At 40.8% G+C, this 23,877-nt stretch overlaps 1 protein-coding gene across 1 annotated transcript in view; it reads right to left on the bottom strand.

Moving 5' to 3' along the window:
- Window positions 1-23,335, bottom strand: part of PCCA (propionyl-CoA carboxylase subunit alpha) — a gene marked incomplete at its 3' end in the record, with an annotated part of 260,224 nt that extends 236,889 nt beyond the window's left edge. Inside the window, exons 1-4 of the mRNA XM_027880315.1 lie at window positions 23,279-23,335; window positions 15,920-15,997; window positions 12,685-12,732; window positions 12,520-12,588 (exon numbers count right to left, since the gene is read on the bottom strand). Coding sequence (XP_027736116.1) covers window positions 12,520-12,588; window positions 12,685-12,732; window positions 15,920-15,997; window positions 23,279-23,335 — 252 coding nt within the window. The remainder of the gene's footprint in view (window positions 1-12,519; window positions 12,589-12,684; window positions 12,733-15,919; window positions 15,998-23,278) is intronic.
- Window positions 23,336-23,877: the final 542 nt, after the last annotated feature.

Raw genomic sequence — 23,877 nt, 5'->3', positions numbered from 1 at the left:
CTATCAAATAAAAGCTAACATTGATCTAAAAACATGAAAACATTAAAATGACAAAATACAATAGCAAAATCCATATTAGAACTACGGTCTTGTAAAAATAAATCTTTGAACTCATCATTTAATTACTGCATAAAGAATCACCAACTGCTGAATTTACCAAGTATTACACATAGTATTAAAAAAAGGCTTCTCAAACCAAAAGTATAAGAGATATTACAGTGATTTCCACAGTTCTCAAAATTTTTGCTATGTTTAACAAGGTAAACAATACAAGCAAATACACAAACAGTTAAGTTTCAATCTACCTAAAAGTTAGGAACAAGCAAAGTAGAGAAGAAACAAAAGAACAGCAATGGGTTTTCAAATCCCAGCAGGTGGTCACTGTGGCAGACAGTCAAGCTTACCAAGCCCAACCACTCTACATTTCATTCTCCTTTAGAGAAAGGAAGGTTCACAAACCCAGGTTCTCGTTTTATCAGGCAACAGCACTCCGTACTCTTCCCTCCCACATACACAGGGGTTTTCGGTTGCTGACAGCAGCACTAACCCATCCATGCTCAAAGGTGCTTGGGATCATTTCTCACAGCATAAGAGACCAAAGAAAATGCCAAGAGGCAGGCCAAGCCAGGCAGGCTTCCAGGACCAAGCCTTCACTGCACCAGGCAGCCAGCCTGCCAAGGTTCTAATGCTACAGAAATGTCACAGTACCTAAAACTTGTTATCACAGTTGGTTTGGGGTTTTTGTTTTGTTTGGGGTTTTGTTGTTGGTTTGGCTAGGGTTTTTTGCTGCACCCCCACACACATGCTTTTTTTTAAGCTTTTTTTTCCCTGTTAGTCTACAATGCATTCCAAGTACCAGGTTCTCACCTCCACAGAGCACTAACATTAGCCAGGCAATACCATCACCTTTGCTAAAGCACCAAATGCAAAATTGAAAAACGTTAAGCACATGAACAGCAAAATTATGCAAGAAAGTGTCTTAAACATGAGCTACTATTAAACTTCCTGGAAACTATTCTCAAAATTTTACACTCGACTTTTATTAAGAGATGAGTAGAGACTTATATGTACTTCCATTATTACCTTTTTATACCTTCTCAGAATTACATCAGTACTTTGATAGCTGTATATGCCAATGAAAATCTTCACTGAAAAAAGCTTCTCCAAAGCTGAACGTGATAGTTCAGCCATGGGTGAAAAGAAATTTAAAAAAACATACCCCAGGTTTAAAAAAACAAAACAAAACACACAAACAGGTCATACTTCCATAAGCATCTAAGTTATCTATGAAGAGGCATTCCTTTTCTCATCAAATATGATGCAGTAAGTGGTCAAAGAGACAGATTCCTTCTTTCACGTGTCATAACAAAGGACTATTGACTAATCGTGTCTTCGCCCATTTGACAACAGAATACAAATTAACTTAGTCTGTTTACTTGAGTTCTCCTCCCACCTTGTGATCTTTTAAAAAAAGCAATAAACAAAAGTGAACAATAATTGAGGCTGGATGAGACCTCTAAAGAGCTGATCAAATTTTCCAATCACTTAGTAGCAGTTTACCTAAGTTGACTCCCTCACAAATTCAGCTATGAAGATACTACAGAACACCAGTAAGAGTCCTGATAAAGCCACGGTAATTGATATCTACTGCTCTTTTTGGAGCAGGTCACATCAAAGATGGCCACCAGGTTAGCCAGGCATGATTTGCCGCAATAAACTCGTGTTGACTGCTCTCAGTCATTCTCATACCTCATGTAATTACACACAGCTCCCAAAAAAATTCACACCATATTTTTTTCCAATTACTTCCTGTAGTTCTCCGGATCAAAGAAACAGCCATCTCCTTCCAGTCATCAGGCTACTCTGACAATACTGACATTCGAAAGATGGGAGAGAACAATCTCACAATGAAATCAGCTCATTCCTTCAATTCAGATGTATGGCATCCCTCCCACAGACTTTTCTATGTCCCAATTCAGTTACATAATCCCATTTGATCTTTTCCTACAGTGAACAGGGATACACTTTTGCCTGACACTGCAATCAGGCTCAGGGACCTAGGAGTGGACCTTCCCAGTACAAGCCAAAGCAAATTAGGTACTGAGTATCTTAGACTTTTCCATACCCTTTGCCATTATCAGGTCACCTTGCTCAATGAGCCCTCTTTTCCCTTTACAAAAACTTCCAGTTGCCCCTTCACATCCTTCAATATGTAGTCAACACCAGCAGAGCTTTGGCTTCCTTAATTATGCCCCTGCACACTCTGACTCTGGGTAACTCAGCCCTGCCTTCATCTGCTCCACATTCACTTTCTGCATTTGAACTCTGCCCAAGTTCTTGTGCTTGTAGATCACCACTGAGGATCAACAAGCTCTCTTGGGCCCCTATGACTTATAAAGCAGTCTCCCATGAGATCCTGGCAAGCAAACCCTTGGCTCAGGCAAAAAAAACCCTGGATTTCTGAAGTCCATGGTTGTGATTCTGCTGTTTGTCTTGCTCCTCTCAGAAACCTAAACCTCACCATTTAAGAGTGGTCCCAGGGCTTCACATCCCTGATCCTTCTTTCCTTCCAGCATCTCCTCTGGTTAACTCAATCATTTGTGTCAAGAAATCATTCTCCACACAGTCCAGAAGACTCCTCAACTGCTTTCACTCTGTCTTTCCAGCAAGGATAACTAAAACCCCACACGTGTACTAATGTCTTATGGAATCGTGAGGTTTCCTCCAGTTTTCTAGAGCTGGCTTTATCTACTTCTTATTCTTAATCAGGTCAATGGCATCCACCACAACATGGCCTAGTGGCAGAAGACACAGTCTCCCCTAAACTGAAGTTCTCTATTGTCCACTCATTCAGCATAGTCTCTTGCAAAGCTCTCGGCTCTGCAGCTTCTCTGCAAAGAGCCTGTCAGTCTGCTTTGTCCTTCCTGTTCCTGCAAGTCAACTCATCTCCTCCCTGCAGCTCCTTCACCTGCAACTCAGCTCCTGGACCAGAACACAACTCACAAGGACACCCAGTCCCTAGTCTCAGCCTCAAATGCCTGGGAGAAACACCAGGCATTTGCTAAAGCCCAGGACATGAAAGACCACATATCAAAGGAAACTTTTACATATCAGCTTATGACTGATGGAGAGATTTTTGATTAACACATGTTCAGCTACTCAAAGATGCTCTTCTTCTACTCTTACAATATGGTACCATAAGGAATTAATGAGGGCATGGAACAACTTTTGCAGGGAGTATCATAAGAAAGCAGTCCCCAATATTTAACTGATTACTTTCACAGCATCCCTGGAAAATACAGAATTGATACCAGCCAAGAACAGATAAATAACTACTAAAAAGTCTTAAGAAAGAAATTGCACCGTGCAGACAAGTTTTAAGCTCCTCTCGCTTCTTGCTAAATGCACAGAATCCACATTTGATGCAGGGCCCCCACCTAAGGTCTGGTTACAACTCAGAAGATCCCTCTTGTATTCACCAAACTGGTATCTTCACCCTACATGGATTTTTATATATCCACGTTAGTGAGAAACAAGACAAAACCAAAGGCATTCTCAAGTCAATACCAAAGCATACAAATTTTCATTAACTAGTCATCAGACATTAATGTGAACAAAATTTAATACAAGCCTTTTAACATCTTTCAGGATCTCCACAGTTCAGCATGATGACAGAGCATTAAAAAAAGTAGTCCAAATAACAAGCAGTTTCACACATCTGATAAAGCACCACTTTGTGTGGGACCACATGACAAACAAAGCCACTCAACAGGAGAGATCTGGCTATAGTTGTTGTTCTCAGGAGACAACCACTGCCAAGGTAAATAAAGATATAACCCCGTCATAACTGTACCAAGGTGGGTCACCCGATTCTCGAGATAGTGTCTGTAACATATTTAGATAAGAATCTGCCAAAAAGTGCCAATTAACAAGAGCTTCAAGATCACCTGGTGACATTTGTCTTTATGCACCAACACGCACCAACTGCACTTCACTGTACTGATGGCTGTATGCTGTAAGAGAGCTATGGGACAAACAACTATAATCCAAGATTACAAAGAAATTGTACAGGCAAAGGGATACAAAACAAATTTATGATTTCTCAAAAGGCTCTTGGACAGGCACTAGTCTACACTAAGATTTCTGTATTATTGCAAAAGAAGGAGCTTTGAAGATGAAAGGAAGAGTACTTCACAACTTCAGTCAGGCAGCTCAGACTACTTATGTGGAATAAAGAATGTAAAGAACTGGTTTTTTGACTCTGCTCCCCCCTTCCAAAGCACTATGACTCACTGCCCTAAAATGCATCATCAGTGCCACTCTGAATCTATAGCTGCTTCTTGGATTAATTCATAACACTTCGGGACACTACACACTGAATAAAAGGCATGAAAACAAAACTACAAGAAATCAATCTTACGGACGTGCTTCTGGGACAGTGATGTTCCCTTACTACAGAAAGCAAACAAGGGAGATGACATGCTGTTGCAAGTTTGCCAACAGCAAAGCCCACATTAAAAACAGTCTCACTTCCAGAACTGTCAGCACCATTCTTTACAAGGCCAGTAACATTGCAGGTCAGCGGGTGACCCGACATTAAACACCAGCTACAAAGGGACTGGAAGAATTTGTACAACACTATGTTGTTATACAACAACTATAAAATATGAAGTCCAGGAATGAAACTCAGAGCATTGTCTGATTAGCACAGCAAGACAGATTCAGAAATCAAGAGGTACTGCACCTAAACCTAATATATGCATCTCTATAAATACAAGTTACCACTCAGCACAGCTATTACCTTGTACCAAGTATTCAAACACTGACTACCGTTCTTCCTTCATAGTAAAGAAGACACATGAAGGGTTTGGGGGGGGTGGTTGGTTTCAAACAACTATAAAAGGATGTTAGTTGCTTCCTACAGATAATTCAGTGGTAATAAAAATGGTATCTCAAGCACATCCTTTTTACAGCATTACTTTGTTGAAAGTATTCAAGTGACAGATGCTTTTTGTGAACAAGTAAAAGAATATAACCCCAAACCCACAATATCTGAAAAAGTGACATGTGCATCTATACCTTATACCTTGCAAACTGCACCTTCATTTCCTGTCTCCAACCTTGAGTTTTTCAGTCTTTCAGGTCTTTCTTAGGCAAGTCAGTTCATTGTTTAACACTCCTCCCAAGAAAAAAAGTACCAGGATCCCATCAGTGGAATCACAGACTCCACAATACCTCAGCAGCTGTTTCTTTGGCTATAGAGCTAACAATCAAGAAAAGTATCTGGCTTTAAATACAATGCTTCTTACAAGGATCTTTTAAGATGACTCTGCTTCCTAATCCAGCTTTTCACATAGTGTGAATCTGTATCTCGGATATCTAATTCCCTCCCTATTCCTTTTTCCCCACATCCCGCACTGGTGGGATGTGTGATGGGACTAACTCAAGACACTATATCTACACTGCCTCTCAAAAGGTTAATCAAGGTATTCTCCTTGTTCACAACCACGTGTCCTGATGCCATTAGCTCTAGCATTCATTAACCTATGCAAAGAGTCACATCAACCTGCTGATACACATTTCTTTTCCCCACTGTTCTCCTAGAGATAAGCAACCTGGATCTACTTAACAAAAGGCTGCACATGTAGTACAAAAGTCTAGGTACACAAAAGATAGGAAGGTAAGAAGGGGAGAGAACTACTCTTAGTCAGCACAGTCTTACAGGAGTTGTAAAAGTCACTTTCTAAGTACTTGTGAATGTTATTCACAAAAAACCTGCCTCGTCAGGTCTATCTGTGTCTAGAAGTCATCCTCATAGTAAAGGGAAATTCAGCCCAGGGCCTGCTCACCAGTGTTTACACCCACGCAGACAAGAAAAGAGATAGTATTACCAAATAGTATTGCTCACTAATAGTGCCTGAAAACAGATCATCCCGGAATAACCACAACCACAGCTAATAACAAACATCACAGTTGGGACAATATAAACAACAGGAGCAACAGATGTGAATCTGCACGATGAAATATTTGCTGCTGAGGGCATGGTTGAAGAATGGAAGTTAGAAAAGAGACAAAACACTCTGAGTGCCTCAAAGGAGTCATCCAAGAGACCTTCTGTTCTGTCTCCAAGGAGGTGAGAGAGAAAAAAACCATGCTGCTGCAGTGCCTCTCTTACAGAGCAACATGGTATAACTATTTTTTTTTTGGTCAACTGACAATGTTTAATTGCATTAAAATTACTATATACAGCACTTTCCACCACCGCCCCTAGAAAGGTCTACAGTTCAGCACAAGTAAAACAGACTACAACAATGTTCCTTATAGCCAATGAAAAACTGATTATTTCCTCACCAACAGCACCCTCCACAAACCCACTCAGTTTCAAAGCAATGATACACTTTTAAAATGAAAAAGCAGACTGCACTTGGCATGCAAGACAAAATTCACACAGTCCTTCCACAGAGGTATTTCCCCTCCTGGGATGACCATCACCTGCAGGTCATCTCAAGCTTTACAAAACTGTTCAGTAGTTAACTCAATAAAGCAGACAGAGACAGGATAGCAACATCATCTCTGCCACATCTGGTGAAGAAATAAGCAACGTGCTGTCTTGCTTTTGAAACAAGATGCAAATACACTGAAGGAAGGGCAGAATAGCAACTGCAAACCTGACCCTAACGTTTCCTTGGTGTGATCTGGCACATTCCTGTTCTGCACACCTTACAAACAACACCCTTTATGAAGAATGAATTTCTCCAGACAGTACATGGAGGCAGAGTCGATTCTCTACACTCTTCACAGCAGCCTGAGAATCATGTATTTCAAAAAGGCATTAAAATATTAGAGTTTCCTTTTCATACAGGTATTCAAACAGATCTCTCCAAGTTATCTGAGTACAAACCCCTGAAGTGCTACTGGAATACGACGAGCTGTCAAAATTACTGAATTTCTAGCTTTGTAGCACAGGATAGAAGGCGGTTTTGCATGTTTTAAAGTTGTAAACAGGAAAAAAAAAGTAAATGAGACTTTGGACACACATTAAGACCTCTTTAAGTTAGTTACAGGTAAGTGAAACTCCTCAGTTTTGGATAAACTTTCACTTTTCAAACTAATTAGATTTTTTAGATTAAAACCTAAATGCCAAATTCCCCACCAATATTTATTTTTGCCACCTAGATTTCTTAAAAACGAAAGAACTTGACAGCATCCCATTAAACTATAGGGAAGTCTTCAGCAAAATTCTAAGTTTGTACTGCTTCAGCAAAAAACTCATCTTGCTCACCTAAATTCATTCAGCTCAAAATAGACTTGGTAGAGAAGTTTACAATCTTCTTCAGTTTTGCAGCTTTCCTAAATGAGATTTTCTTCCAACTTCCTTCTGAGAAACTGCCTCAGATTCCAAGCTTAAAAAAAGAAATAAAGTCAGGAAAGGAATATAGATGTTCCATTTTTAGTTAATTTGACTTTTTTAAAATTTTCTGGCAGTCGAACAACTACAGTTTAGGGAGAACAACTCAATTCTGTGTAATTACCTTTACACCAATAGAAGCATTTGCATTACTTTTGTTTTTATATAATCTAGCAGAATAGGATTTAGAACAGCCAATTTAATACAATAACACCTGAAGTCTTAAGTGACTGACCGAAAAAACCTTATATGAAAGAAGTATAACTAACTGCCCACTACTCTGTTAAGTTTTAGTAGTTTACATTACTTTCCCATGGGATTTTTTCAGTCATTTATAGTTCATTGCTTCATATGGCTATAGAATCCCTGCTGTGTTAAAAAATGCCAAGTAAAATTATATCTCATTCACTGCTTTATGCTATACCTTCTTTTGTTCAGATCCAATTAGTGAAAGCTTGTTCTTCATTTATCATACTTTTAGCTGATTACATTAGGCATTACAATAGTTCTCTAGCTTTCCTTGACAATGTTTGCACCATCAGTGTTACATTTATGGTTGAGGAGGCTCTTTCATCTTAACCCTCTATTCCAATCAGTTCAGGGGGAAAAAGTACATACGACTACTCTTGTTCAGCCAAAACTTCTTTGCTTGTTTTCTCATATCAAATATAATTCCACCAGATGTTTTAATTAAAAAAATAATCCAAGTTCTACTGGTCCTTCCTCACTTTACCTAAGTGTAAAGAATATTTTGAAAGTTGAACACTGAAGTTAAAAAAAGAGAACCCAGCATTTTGAACAGTGCACAACTTTTCTCCTCTGCTTTCCCCAGAATAATAGATGTAATAAAAAAGTATTGCCCAGGATTTTCAATACCCTAAAAGGATCCATTATGACCTACGTTTTTGAAAACAGTCAGTACCACGTGAGCAACTGTATCCTCCATGGGGGTCTCAGTAGCCATTTTGTCGAGCTTTTTTCCCCAACCACCACAGTTATTTTTACTTCAGGACAATTGTTAAAGCAGCAGCTTCTCTACCACAGCACAATTAACTTTAGACATAACTTTTTTTCCAAGTTCATACACCCTCCCACCTCCACAAAGATAAATGTAATTCAATCCCATTTAATACCATTTCCCGCCATCTGTAACTTTGCATTAATACAGATGCATCCAAAAGTCTCTGCAGTCACCCATCTCCTTTTAAGTTTTGTTAATGTTCTCTTCTTTATGACCACAAAAATTTAATCTATAAAAATCTTCCAGATCTTTGGTCATTTTTTAAATTAAGAGCACAAAACAGTTTATTTTGTTATTTGTATTTTCCCTCTTCAGGTAAGCTTTATTTGGCTCTTGGCAGGTTGTTCAATTTTTGCCACATTCCCAGTTTATAACAGTCCTCTTTGCTGCTTCCTGTTCATAACGGCAAAGTTTTAATTCCTTGAAATGAAAATTACTTTATGCTCTGAGAGTCTAGGGACTAGTTTTATCTATTAATGATAAGTATGTCAAAATTAATATTGCTCTAACAGCACACTCAAGATGTATGCCCTGGTGCACTACAGAAACTAAGTCTGAAGACCAAGAGAAAGCTGTTTCATGGAAACTTTCTATGTATTTCAGCCATTCCCACCACTTCTATTCAGCACTGTAAACTCCACAAGGACTTCAGATAATTTTAAAATTAAAAAAAAAAAAAAAAAAAAAAAATTGAACATTTAACCAAAAAACCCACACCAAAATGAAGCTCTAGGATAAGACTACTCACTAGCAAGTCTTACACTACCTGCATTCAAAGACAATTATTTTAAGGCTGTATACCATTCCTATCTGAACACCAGTTAAAATGCCTGCTTCAGTCATTTATGCGTATCACTGGATAGGGAATAAATTAGAACCTATCACTAAAGATATCACTGAATTGCTAGATACGTTGTGACACTTTTCTTCCTCCCCTTAAATATTTAGTGAGTTAACTGAAGGAACTCTGCCTCAGCTGAATTTCAGTTCTGTTTTCAACCAATATGCCAGAAAGCCAAAGAGATGTAACAGACAGACTGGAATGCCTTCTTTTACAGTTATTTTTGTAACAATGAATTCATATTAAGTGTATCCAGCTACCCAGTTGTCAGCAAGTAGCCACAGAGATGATGTAATCTATATACCTGTAACCTATATAGCTACAGGCAATGTAATAAGGGGCTATTACTATATCTCAAAGGTTACTCCAAGTTCTAAACAGAAAATTTTTCTACTCCAATTAGTGCTATTTATAAACACATTAATTAAAAAAAATTATTTTTGTAAACCACCCCTACCTGCGCTAGTCACTTAAAACCACATCCCACTGGATGGGCAACTAGTTCAATTGCATGCCTTGACATTTATTCCTGTCTTTGGTTCTGTGACCATCATCATCAGGGTAGCTGCCTACCATATTCATTGTCTTTGCAATACAGGTCATGAAGGAGTGAGAGATGCTCTGTCAAGCACAAAATCAAAAGAATATTAACAGCAGCATCCCACCACTAAACAAACAGGTTTCTCCTAGCTCCTTGAGGACAGAGGTTCCTTTGGCAGGTTGCATCAGCTCCCAAGTTTGACTTCAGAGCATTTAAGATTTCACTATGACTGGTACAACCAAGAAAGCAGCTGTTGATGGAAACTGAGTACAACTATGGGCAAATATGGTTGGTTACTTTACAGTAAGTAACAGAGTCAAAAAATTCGGCCTCTGGACTCCTCTATCAAGACCATCCAAACTGGCAATCGCACACATCATTGCAACAGGCCAAGCCATTCCCACCGTGAATACCTGGAGGTATCCAAGTCATTAAGACAGGCAACACTAGCTACACTATTTCCAGTGCAAGCACACAAGGTAGTGATAAAGGGATGTATGGTAGACATAAACGGTGTGTATAATTAGACAAAAAGACTACCTTAGACTTAAGACCACTTCCTTATTTTAAGCGTACAGAAGAGTGTTTCAAGTAGCCTGCCTCTCATTTTCTTTAAATACTTGGAGCTTCAATGCACACAGTCACTGTTTAACCTCGCACAGATCAGTTTGATCGGTCTTTAAGGATCCAAAGAGCTCATCAGACACTATGTCACCCTAACAGCATCTGTTAGTTTCATCTCTTGTTCATGAACTCACAATGTCAGCATCCCATTTAACACACTTAATGTTAGCTTTATGAACTGCCATAAGTATATTAATGCATTTCTGAGATACCAGCTTGGATTTCCTTTCTCTTGTGAACTATTACAAATTAAAGACCCTATTTGTCTTTTAAAGCTAAGACAGCACTGTAGATTGAAGCAGCATAGACATATTTTCAATTTCCTCTTTGTGATGCACTATTTGCACTCCCTTCCCTAAGGTCACGAGTTATACTTTTTCATGTCATTCTTACTCCCTCATTATGTTCTTCAATCTTAGTTTTTACTTACTGCTTCCAGATCTTTTCTTAGTCTCCAGCTCATAGAGTCCACACAATAAACAGATACACTGGAGAGAAGACCATTTTCTCAAGTCTATTATGGACTGGTGAAAGAACATGTTTTCTTTTTTTTTAAACAGCTTTTTAAGTCTGTTTTCAGGATGAATTCACGCCAGTGAACAAGGCTATACAGTGCTGCTAAACAGTCAATCCATTTATCCTAACAGCAGATACCATATACATAAGATGGAATTCAAGTATCCAACAGCATGCTTCACTTTTACTAGAGGAATCATAGGTCATACAGAGTAGTTTGTATTCATATTCACATAACCTTTGGTTTCCAAAAGAAATAGAACTTATCATGATGCCTGAAATCTCCCCATTAAGAATTTCATTTCAGTCCTTTGAGCACCCACAGGCTACTACACGCTACCAGTTACGGCTACCAGTTGAAATCCAGATCAAGTATACTTTCCATTCACCTCAAAGAAAATAATTACCTGGCATAAAAATCCTTCAGTAGAGCATTCCAGAAAGTCCCATTTCAGTCCCCTGCTCTATCTACAGCCTATTCATATGAACTGAGCTGGTCACGTAGTATTAGAACCACAAAGGAACTCTAACAAATACACTGTCAAGGTCCAAAACTCCCAGTAGTTCTCACCTTTCACTTAACTCTGGAAACACCAAAGTTCTAACTACTTTCAGATTTCATCAACCATGCTTCAGTTTTTCCAAAGTTGAGTTACTCACCATCTATATTCACAAGTCCTGTCCTGCATACAGTACACTCTTTTTTTTCCCTGATATCTTGTCTGAGTGACTTCTTTTATTAAATCATGAACAGGGTTTTAACTCCCAGATTTTAACAAACTATCCTGAGACATGGGATTATCCCTTAGCCATTTCTTCTGTACCAGTTCTTGCAAGCAAGGAATAATACTGTATTCTCTCTAGCCAACAAGGATACATGACTACATTTACCCTTATATCACAAAAGAAATTATCCCCCTATTCTTGCCATGAATGATTTCGATTATTTCTAAAATAGAGACTACAAGGACCTGAAAATGGACGAGTAGCTAAACGAGTACCTTACTTGTCTGGAAAGCCATTTTACCACCTTCCTGCCATGCTGCTGAATATTCAAGGCACCTCAATATCCGAATCAAATGGAACAGCTCCAGTAGGCCTGTTCAGCACACCTGGTAGGAGGGGGCATTTCTCTGGGAAGTGAGAAGCAATGAGCTGGATTCACCAGGCACGCAAAAAATTTATACTAAGTTCTACATCATCTCCTAACATCCACTTTTCATTGTCTTTTTTGTGTACATTAGCAAAACTATTTCAGTTTCACTGCCACTCAGATTTGGTGCACCTATCTATGTGCAAACGTATCTAGCTTAATCCACACAAAGAGGAATCCACACAAGCAAAACATAGAAGAGTTCACAGAAAAAATACGCTAAATACTTGTCTAATCCTCTCTCCAACTTGGTATCATCACTCCGTTCAAGCACACAGAGGAAAAGGACATACAGAAAGATACTTCAGAATTGCCAATATGCTCACCACAATAATCAACAAGCCTGCATAACAGCTGCAGGTCTTGCTGAATTACTAAGAACCCCATTTACCATTTAAATTCAAGTAGTACTTACAGCGTTGGCATCAACATCACTGTGTATGGCAACTGTTTTAATCCCCATCTTCTTACACGTTTTTATGACCTATCGTAAAAGAAGTGACAATAATCAATATTTAAAATACCAAAAATTTAAGAATTATCTACAAGAAAAGAAAAAATTAAAAGACTACATACTTACTCGGCATGCAATCTCTCCTCTGTTGGCAATAAGGAGTTTTTCAAAAGTCTGAAGGGAAAAGGACAATAAGAATCTTAATATATGAACAGAACACAAGTTTTTCTCCCTCCAGAAACATGTATTCTTTCCTTCTCCACTTCCACTAAAACCATGGTTTATCCATGAGCTTGAAATTCTTAGATCACGTACTTTTAAAAGAGTTCTGCTGATTTAACAGTGATGATATAACAAACAGTATGCTTTACCAGATCTACCCAGCACACACACAGGTTCAGAAGAAAAAGGATTTGACTATTCACACCAGCACTCTTTGGCTCTCCTTACCATGCTCTGTTCAGAAACTAGAACCCTACAACAGCTCTAGGAACCAGTCAAGTCCAGGGAAGATGTGCAGGAGGGTATGCTGCCTGGCATCAGCACAGGCACACACTGGGAATATGCAGATACAGTGCTGGCAGGTACAGTGGTCAGTGCCCCTAACCAGCTGTTAGATCATAGATGACCTGTAATGCAATACTCACCTGTTATGGGAGAACTTTAAAAGACATTCTCATCATAAGGAAAAGAACCTCCTCTCTATCTAGGGCATGGGTGGGTAAAAGACCAACACTTCCATGCTGTCCAGGCACTGTTGCTGAGTTATACCAGCCTAGCCCCTACTCCTATCTGAGCCTCAGGTGAGGAACCTGGCAAAATCCTTCACTGCCATAGGGACACTGTTACACATTCAATAATAAATAGCAACCATAGTGCAACAGAACAGCAAATCACACTTAGTACACCCCTTAGCACTGTTACCTTTCACACTGGGGTGCACTTAGTGCTTCAGTACTTCTATCATGGCTGTAAGAAGGGGATAACAAGTTGTCAGAAGTCAGTAAGCCTCATATTGCAGGCAAAACCTTCCCATTAAGAAAAGAGTGGTGCAAGAGCACAGTTGTTCAGCCTAAAGATCTCACTGTTGGGAGTAAAAATTATTCTTGTTGCAGGCCTTGCTACTAAATACACAGGTGCACTTTGATACTGCACCTGCTTTGTTGTAAATACAGACTGCCACTGAAAGGGACGGTCCTGCTTTACACACTTATCCCCACTGCTCTCCATGCACCATACCTAGCAGGGATGCAGCTCCAGGACATGGCACCGGTTTAACACAGTAACTGAACTGTCTTCCTCTGCTTCCCCTGCTCTAAATTAAAAAGAACAGGAGAGGGAACCAGCAGGACCTCTCTCTTTCAGGGGTAGCCTGCAATCATACCACATCAGGTTGATCCAACTATACCCTAAGACATTCGACAGCTCTTCTCCCCCCTCTGTAAGAAGCAGTTGGTTTTCTTACGGACTGGGGGGAAAGGAAGTATTGCCACTGCAACAATCAACTCTTTGTTAGCCACACAGTCATTAGTTAATTTGGGGAGGGGAAGACAGGTGTTAGAGGAGAGGAAGGAACACCATAAAACCCCAACAGGAACTGCTACTGACAGACTAGAACATATATTGTTTGTTCTCCTACTCCAAACAGACAAACTCAAGGTGCCCTTGACCAAATTTATTTTTTCAAAGTCAGGGCTGAGCTGACATCACATGATCAGTTTAAAAATACTAGCACGTGATAACACCATACAGAAATTAAGGGACCAGAAACTCTCCAGGTAACAGCTGCAGCAAGCTTATACAGTAACTTCAGCCAGATCTGCTGAACAACACTGCCTGGGATACAGGCACACCACACTCAGAAGATGATCTTACACACTCTTAAGCAAGCTCAATTATCAGAGGTACAAATACTTTAAGAACACCACAGGAGCCAGCAATTTGTTAGGAGAGGTTTTTTAGCTGGGGATCTGATCTAAAAAAGTTACCAACATACTCATACCAACTGTTCCTGAATCTAAATTTCAGCATTCTAGGTACCTATAGATTTTTAGGCATACAGACTTGAGGGGGAACTAAAAAAAATACTTCCAAACACTTGGCATTGAAAAGTTTATTGAATTGAATACTCCATTCAACTTAGTTCTTGGTATGTAAGAGTTGTTTCATTAATCAGCTGTGGTCACAGTGCAAGACAAGACTTTCAGTATCAAGATGTTAAGAATATTTGACATTCATTTTAGTTTCCAATTCTGCAATAAAGACACTGAGAGACCTTGCTCCTGCTGTTAGAGTCTAGTCTCAAGTCCAGCACAATAAGAAGAAATTAAAAACCACATACTGCTTTGAAGTAACATTTTTTTATGTCATTTCCACTAATTAGGTTGAAAAAGTTTCACATGAAAGTCTCATCACTACAAAAACATTAGAAGGGGCAGTGAGTGAAAAAAGCAGAAAAGAGCTTAAACCATCTGTAGTAGCCACTGGTTTAAATGACAGTTCCTAGTTGAGAGAAACCAAATACCCAATTACATTGTCTAAACGTAACTACACATTTAGAAAAGGAGGGAGACCTTGATTAAGCAAGGACTTGAAAGAAAAAATAAATTTTCTGAAGATACCTGTAAAGCCACACTGCTTTTCCCTGTTTCTTAGTACTATTTTACTCATGATTAATTGCTTTTGCACTGATATATAAGGGCTTCTACACCAGTAGAATATCAGTCCTGAATTGCTATCATCTTTGCCCTTGAATACTAGTGTACCTTCAGTCACATTATTTTTCCAAGTGCATTACTTCTTACGTCATGCCAAGACAATCTTCCACAAGGAAAGTTTTTCTTGGCTTGTAACTGTAAATTGAGATTGCTACTGCACAAGCCCCCAAAATGAGGATTTGCTATTCTCTGCAGGCCTTAAAGGCCCATCTTTATCCAAGCTCTGAAGTTCCCACCCCCATGCCAGATCATCTAACAATCATGCTGCCACTATTACATACTTCTGTTTCCACAAAAAGCTTTTGGCTACTCTAGCTCCCAGATGTTTAAACAGGCCCATTACCACCCACAACCATGTAAAACGTTAACGCTTGTTTCATAATAACAACACGTTCAGGCCAGTATGCAACTTTTCCAAGCTCACAATCACTTATTCAGCCTTAAGGTATACACTTGAAGCAGTATCCAATCTTTGACAAGTATCCTGCAAAAGTAACTTCCCTTTGGTTTAAAAAAAAGGAAGAAAAACATGCTATTAAACTACTGATGGGTTATACCAGAAGAACTACCACTGTTAGTAGCAGCACAACCAATTGCCAGCAGTACAGTAAAACGTCAAAGAAAACACGCACCATACCACTTACCTTTTCGTTAGGATCATACACAGATGAATAGAACTTATGTGAGGTTATAAGGCACCATCTTGAGCACAGCATTTCACACTACAGAAGAAAGAGGGAATTAAACCATTTTCTCCTGTTACAGTATGCCATTAAAAACATTTCACACACTGACATCTCGAGGAAACTTCCATATCCCTTTCACTCCCTCAGCAAGTGGATGAAAGCTCATACAGAATCGCTGTTCCCCAAGCACACACCCACAAACAGTAACCAGAAACAATTCAGAAGTTCTAGATATGAAGCCATTAGCTTAGGTATAAGCAGAGCCACACTCGACGACCCACTTGGAACCAAAAAGACTGTAGAAAGCCTCAACACTAAATACTGTCTGGCAGGAAGCATGAAACAGCAGCGACTGGCAACTGCCAGAACTCAGAATCTGTCCATTCAGTCTGAAAAAACTGTTTTCAAGAGCTGCATAAATCTAAGTAGTAGAAAGTAAAGGATCTCCTGTGAAAAGGCTTTCCTGGTTTTTTTTGGGAAAAAAATATGAATATGAACTACATTTGAAGACCAAAAAATAAGGAAGCGTATGCTTGCTTAAAGAGGTTAATTAGAGAATTCACTTACACCCTTCACAAGAGTAGTGAACTTAAGATAATTGAAAATTTGTTAACATTTTAGGTTTCCTGAAAGCTTATACTGATTTGGAAGTATCAGGGGCTGGCAGTAACTGGAATGAGAACACTTCCTACACAGCCCTCTGGCTGATAAAGTTTGAATTCTTATATTCTTATATTGCATCACAGAAAGCAGAAACCAGCCCAGGACTGAGAAGGCCATCACATTTGTAATGCAGCTGACACTATAATCTTATAAAGGAAGAAAAACATTTCAGTAAAAGTACTGTAATACACAACTAAAGGAAGCCTTAGAGCATATCATCTCATGCCAGCTCCAACCAAACCTCATGAGCAGAAAGCTACTATAGTTTCACAAACCATCTAGATGCCATTCACTAGTGGCAGACATAGCATACTTTGTTCCAAGATAATCCAGCTGTGCTAAATTCTTCCAGAATGATTCATATATATTAATTATTCTGAAACTAGGAAAAAAAAATCAATTGAAAGCAACTGTTCCAACCTGTTTCACATGCTGGGCTCTTTCCCTTTCACTTTTTTTGTTTCATTGGGGGTTTTTTGCTTTTTTCATTTTTCTCACTTTATTCCACAAAAATAAAATCCAGAACAAACTGAAACGCAAATCCATTGATTCACTAGAATCAAAACAGCCAGAGGTTGATTGTTTGGGGTTTTTTTTCTTGCAGAGGTATATTATTCTTATCTGAGGATGTGACAGTACAAGCCTTTTCAGGCATTAAAGGGATGAAGCTAAGGGAAGAATTCTGGCAGCTGCAATCACACCTACCAGCTGGTCCTTATCGCAAGTTTACAGAGCGACTGTTACATCTTCAGTGACCGTATTCTGACCTAGACACTGTCAGAGGGAAGAGGAAGGACAGCTACAGCAGTAGCAGCAGAGTACACTCTCCTGCTCCGGAGTACACAGAGTCAAGCAAATTGAGTCCCTCTCCTCCGAAACACTATTGACAGAAGTGCTTGAGGGACCGCAAATAGTCTACAGAAGGTCATACGGGACACACACAAAAAGTCTCCACCGAGTTAATGTTATTCATTGGAGAAAGTGCTTGTTAAGGGTCAGTGGGGCTAATCTAAACACTTGCAGTTAGCAGGGGAAAAGGGGGCAACCAAGCAAGGGAGGAAAAGCTTCTGAACTTTCTTGTAAACACCTTTTATACAAAACTAGTTTTGAATGCTTATGAGAAACCAGAAGAGCCATGCACAGATGAAGACTGGAAGGAAAGGTTATGATGGGAAAAATCAGTTAGCATTAAGCTGTAGAATTTTAGCCATCTTGAAAAAAGCCTTGTTGAAACTTCTTATATAGAAACGGTAAAGTCACCAAGCAATTAAAAAAAAAAAAAAATTGGAAAAACTTTTAAACCACACTCAGGTTTGTTTTTACACTACAGAATTGGACCCATTTCACATAAAAATCTTGCAATAACCTAATCTAATTATGTACCTATGTTTAAAAATTTAACTGCCTCCTCTCACACACACACATGCAAATCACTTAAAATAGCAGGTTTGGCCCTGAATCAGATACATGTGGGTTAACTTGCTAAAACAAATCAAGCATATTGCTCAACTGAGATGGGCAGTTCCAACTTTAATTCACAGCTCTGGAAAAAAGGCATTCCATATGTGTCTTTACTAATATACACTAAAGTTTAAGAGCTTGCTTAATTAGGAATCCACTTCAAGACAAGTCTCTTTAGAGGTCTGCTCCCAGCCACTATGAGCAATTGAATAATTACTTAAAAATAAACAAGCATATTGTAAATAATGCACAACTAAGGCCACAAAGGAACATCGCTAAATTGCCATCTCCAAATCCACAGCTATTCAGGTGTCATCACCTACCCCATGTTCCAAAGTCCCTGTCACAGGTAAGTTCATTAAAAGCTACACCAAAAAGCCCAAAGAACTCTCAAACCATCAACCCAGCAAAACCAATCTAACTCTCAACCTACGTCCTTAACTGGCTGCCTCCACAAAACCACATAATGCCCTAGGTATTACACCCTACTTAGACATTTCCTCAGAACACAGCTCACACAGCTCACCTTGACCTAGTAACATTTTTGTATCCTGCAAAACTAGGAGAAGGCAATAAAGTCACTGGGTATAATCTATTTTTGTCATGACTTGTTACTTCAATTTGATAAAACTTTTGACTCTTGAAAGCCCAAGAACGCAGACTATTCATTTATGAGAGCTCAGCTCAGGACTTCTGCATTTGGCTTGGAGTTTCCCACCTCTAATTAATCTTCAGAAAAAGGTGTTAGTACTGTATTTTGGAAAAGCATCTTGCTTTATCTATTAATGGTGCAATAGCCAAACTGAGCTGAAACCTGAGTAGCTGTAACAGTTATTCTATAACTTCATATAAAAAATTCACACTACACAGTAACTTGTAGAACAGTATGCCCGTAGCACACTGCCACTTTGAGACCTCACAGAGAACCTGCCTCCCCTCAGGCACCCAGTGCGGCCCTAGGAAACCTCTTCAGGTTGTTTAAGGACACGGCATACAACAGCAAAATAGATAATTAACTCATTATTTAGATATGGCTTACCTATGTGTTTTTAAAGGTTTACATGCCCTCACTGAGGAAGGAAATTTCCTTGCCATACTGGTCAGCTTGTAAATAACTCATTGATACTGAGCTTTACAGGCAGAAAAAGGTCCCAGTGTTGAAACAGAGGCATAGAATTCCACATTTGAGGCAGGAAAAGCATCATATATCAATATTTGCTCTAAGAAGTCTAGTATGGGATGGAATGTATATTTTAGAATTACTAGAAAATACAGTAAGCAATACCCTATAGTAACAGCCAAACTAGCCCACCTATTTTCACTAGACTTAAATTCTACTTTCTTCCACTAAGAGTTTTGCCCTTACATTTCCAGAGATTCAGGTTTCAGATACTACGAGAATAACCCCCTTATCTTTGTGGTGTACCTACTCGTAGCCATCAGTATTCATGAGGAGTTAGAAACATGAAGACAATGGGGGTTTTTTTTCACATTTTGATTACACAGCAAGTGTTCCCAAATCTTTTTTATTTCAATTCATTTGACATCATGATTCCCTGTCTGTGGAACTCTACTGATGTATGTATAAAGCACATAGGAAGCAGATACCTTCAGGTGCTGCAAGACTTTTAACGTATCAGGCAGAAAATGCAGCTTCCTAGTACAATATTGTACGAATCTTGTAAATGGTAAAGCAAACACAACGCTTCTGTTCTTTTCTCTAAGGAAGCGCTTTCCTTTGTACTCCCAGAGTCTTGAAGAGCCAAGCACTTGTAAGTGTAAGCAGATTCCCCTGAAGCCAACTGCAAACACAGATGTAGGTTCTGTAAAGTACATTGCACTGTACATGATAGTTCTTTCCCTCTGACTGGGTTTGAGAAACACTCATAACTCTAAGAAGAGAAAATCTGATTTTCATATTTGCCAACACAGCATACAAACTACAAACAAGGAAACACTCACCCACCTAAGGCTATTTTTTTTAAGCTCAGTCATTCCTGTGCCCATGTAGCTTCTCCTCTGTGCCAGTCCCCAAAGTTCTTACAGTCACACAGTGAACCAGACATGGGAATATAACCACCTGAGAAGATAGTCACAAGGAGTGGGGAAAAATATGTTCTCAGGCAGACCTCAGTCCAGCTTATCCAAGATATTTACACAGCAGTGCTGGCACAAGTTGGAGGGAGACAGGAGCTCAAAAGGAGCAGCCTGTGATCAAGGCCAGGCAGCTGCAGAAACTTGGAACAGTTTCTCATGCAGCAGCTTAAACAGCTCCAAGTAAGGCTGGCTAGCACCTGTGAAACAGATCATGGCACTGTAACAATCAATGCAAGTTTGGGGCAGACAAAATCACAAAGTAATTAAAGTACGAAGCGTTTTAGAACAAGAGTGCCATTTTTTACTCAGTATAGACTTTATGATCTCAATTTTTTTCCTTTCAGAATCAATTTTTGCCCTTAGTACTAGGCACAGCACGCTTTCCCTACAAATTTGAAAAAGCTACTCCTAGAAGTAGGAAGAAAACCAGAAATCTCTACCTGTGTGATGCTTTGATAGTGCTTGCCAGTACTAAAATCTGTAGTTTACATACTAGAAACAATCACTGAACTCCAGAAGTCTATGGCTACATTTGTAGCCCCAGACTGGTGATCATTTGAACTCCCTTCCCTCATGACAAATGATACCAACCTTGCATCACATCAGCCTGATGCTTCTGTTCTCAAACAAGGGGGACAATTTTTCCCTGGAATAACAGCATGCTAAAAATAATATGAGAAACAAGTAAGGAGCTCCCACTGTACAGATAACTTCCATGACTTAAAAATGCTGGGTACACAGATGGAAGAGAAACTTTCCATACATTTAGTTCAGTGATTAGAAAACTGATCTACACTAATGAAATCAGTATCAGCAGTTTACCCTTGAATTCATGAAGTATTTATCACTTTGTTCTACATTATTTTAAACATTTTGAGTCTGACAGCTCTCTCAAAAGTTTCACAACGGAAATATCAAAAGCCATCTCTCATCCTCATTCTGTAACTACAGACTTCTTTCAACATCAAATTTTCTCCCAGCTTCAGAAGTGCAAAGCACTCAAAATGAAATTTTGGGTATATTCTAAACAGAACCAGTTCTGCATAAAACCTAAACAGAAGCAATAGGCACTAAATTAGAAACACAACACAGAATCAAATCTGCAGCTCAGTGATTTTTTGCACCCTCCTCCTGTGGTCGTTTATCAATTCCCACATGAAAGTAGCAGAGAAAGTTAAGGACATCTCATTAGCTACTAGCCTTTGCAAAAATTTTAAGAGCTCCTAGCACACTAAAGTTTGAAGACATCAGTTATATCATTTGTCTGTGTCACCAAAATATTAGAGAATCTATGAGAGCAATTTCCATGCTGATTTGTTTTATTAGATGTTTCCAATATACTGTTGTCTTGACGGTGACTTTCATACATAGATATTAAGGGCTAGAAATCACTTCAGTTCCATAAGTCACAACACTACTGGGTAGCTATAAAAACATTTTATTTTATAAAGGTGCCGTTAATGAAACATTTCCATTCTGCTTACACTGGTGCAGTCAGACCATGTCCTGAGATGCCACACAGGACACAAAGTAGGCCTTTTTGAGGGAGGCTCCAAAGGACTGACACCAAAGTCTTAGGACTATTTAGTAGGAACAGCAGAAGCCTTCCACATCTATATACACACACTCACGGCTACCAAAAATAAAGTCTTCAAACAGGACAAGCCCTCTGTCAATTTCAAGTCATCATCTCTAATCAAACCACCTCTTTGCTTTCCAAGAAGCTCCTCTCGCCTACGCTTTCACAGGAAAACAGGTTTACCTATGTATATTTCCTAAGGAAAAATACTTGTGTAAAGCACATGCTGTTTTCCTCTTTAATCTCTTCTCAAAATGCCCTGCCCACATAAACCACCTCTTTTACATGATCCCTAAAGATGTGCAATGCGCTCTCTACAGTACTGCTAGAAGGGAACATTTCTAGAGAGAAACCTTTCCTACACCCTCAGGGGTACACTGGGGAAAACATTTTCTGCAAGTCACTCCTTTCTTCTTCTCTGGAACATGCAGATATCCCCCCACAAATTTTCCTTTGTAGGGGAAAAAAAAAAAGAATTCTTCCTACTGTGAACAATTAGAAACATTTTGCACTACTTTTCCCATATTGAAACTAGTTGTATTGTCATTCCACTGTTACACAACACTATGTGTTAATGCTGCTTGTTTTTATCTAAAATAATCTTCTTTTACACAATCTGTAGATCTAACATAGATCTAATAAAGCAAGCGCCTCAGTGAAAGCACAAAAGTATCTGGGGTAAAGGGGTGCGTGGGGAGAGAAGAGACAACAGTTCCACGAAACCCTTCTCTGTTAGCCAAGATTTTCCGACTAAAAATAGCACAAAACCACCCTCTACCCCAGAGCTTTGATAAGCTCCCATTTAACAGAGAGAGAGAGGGCAGAAGGAAACTGGAATCACAGAATGACAGGATTAATTGGGTTGCAAAAGATCTCCGAGATCATCGAGTCCAACCTGTGCCCGAACACCACCATGAACTGGACCACAACACTGAGTGCCACGTCCAGTCTTTTCTTAAACACCTCCAGGGACGGTGACTCCACCACCCTGAATCATCCCAAACCTGTCCAGCAGCATAAAATTAATTAAAAAAAAAAAAAAAAAGTAAATAACTAAACTCCCCCGGTCTCCTGGCAACACGCCGAAGGTCTACATCAAGGAACGACCTCTCGGATGCTGACAGCCCTCAGGCACAGCAAACAGGAGGCAGCTCTTGCAGCTGCCCGGCCCCGCCTCCCCGCAGCCGGCACCCGCGGGCACCCCCGGCCGCTCCCCGCCGCCCGCCCGGGGCCGGAGGGGCAGCACCTCACACTCCCACAACCACCACCCACCGGCCCCGCCGCGGCCGCACGGCCCCGGACACAGAGCTCCCCTCGCCCGGCCGGGGATTCCCGCCCGACACAGGGGGACGCTCCTCGGGGGGGCCGACACCCCACACCCCTCTTCCCCCTCGCACAGGGAACAGCCCCCCACCCGGCGAGCCCGTCCGACCCCATCCACAGGGACCCTCCGCCGCCCCGGAGCGCGGCCCCGCAGCCCCGTGCTCCCTCCCAGGCCGGCCCCGGGCGCCGCTCACCGCCGGCCGCCCCCGCCGGCCGCCCCAGCGCAGCAGCGCCGCCGCTGTCGCCGCCATGTCCGCGCGGCCGCGGATGCCCGGCCGCCCTTTCCCCCGCGCCGGCGCCGCCGGGGCCGCGCCGCGCGCAGCCAATCCCGGCGCGCGCCCGCCCGGGGCGGGGAGGGGCGCGAGGGGCCCGCCGCGCGCCGCACGTGCCCCTCCTCGGGGCTGCGCCTGCGCGCGCCGCTACGGGCGTGCCTGCGGCAGCCGCGCGCGCCCGCGGCCCCGCCCCCGCCGCGAGCTTGAGCCGAGCTCGAGCCGGGCGCTCGCGGCGTGAGGGGCTGACCCGGGGGAGGCGCCGATCCCGTTGCGCCCACAGGGAACCGCGGAGTATCCTGGGCTGGAGGGGACACAGCTGCTCGTGAATTTCATTCGGTGACGCTTGAACAGATAAATCACTGATTATCCCGAGTCGGAAGGGACCCACTGGGATCACCCAAGTCACCCCATCCTGGCTCTGCACAAGAAATCCCCAAGAATCATACCATGCGCCTGAGAACGTTGTCCAAACGCTTCTTGAACTGACAGGCCTGGTGACCGCTTCCCTGGGGAGTTTGTTC

Source organism: Empidonax traillii, unplaced genomic scaffold (assembly GCF_003031625.1).
Source record: "Empidonax traillii isolate 1590-97213 ecotype Southwest subspecies unplaced genomic scaffold, ASM303162v1 scaffold68:size1967880, whole genome shotgun sequence".
Classification (NCBI taxonomy): Eukaryota; Metazoa; Chordata; class Aves; order Passeriformes; family Tyrannidae; genus Empidonax; species Empidonax traillii.
Note: the sequence above shows the minus strand (reverse complement) of the source record. Positions and strands in the feature narration are given on the sequence as shown.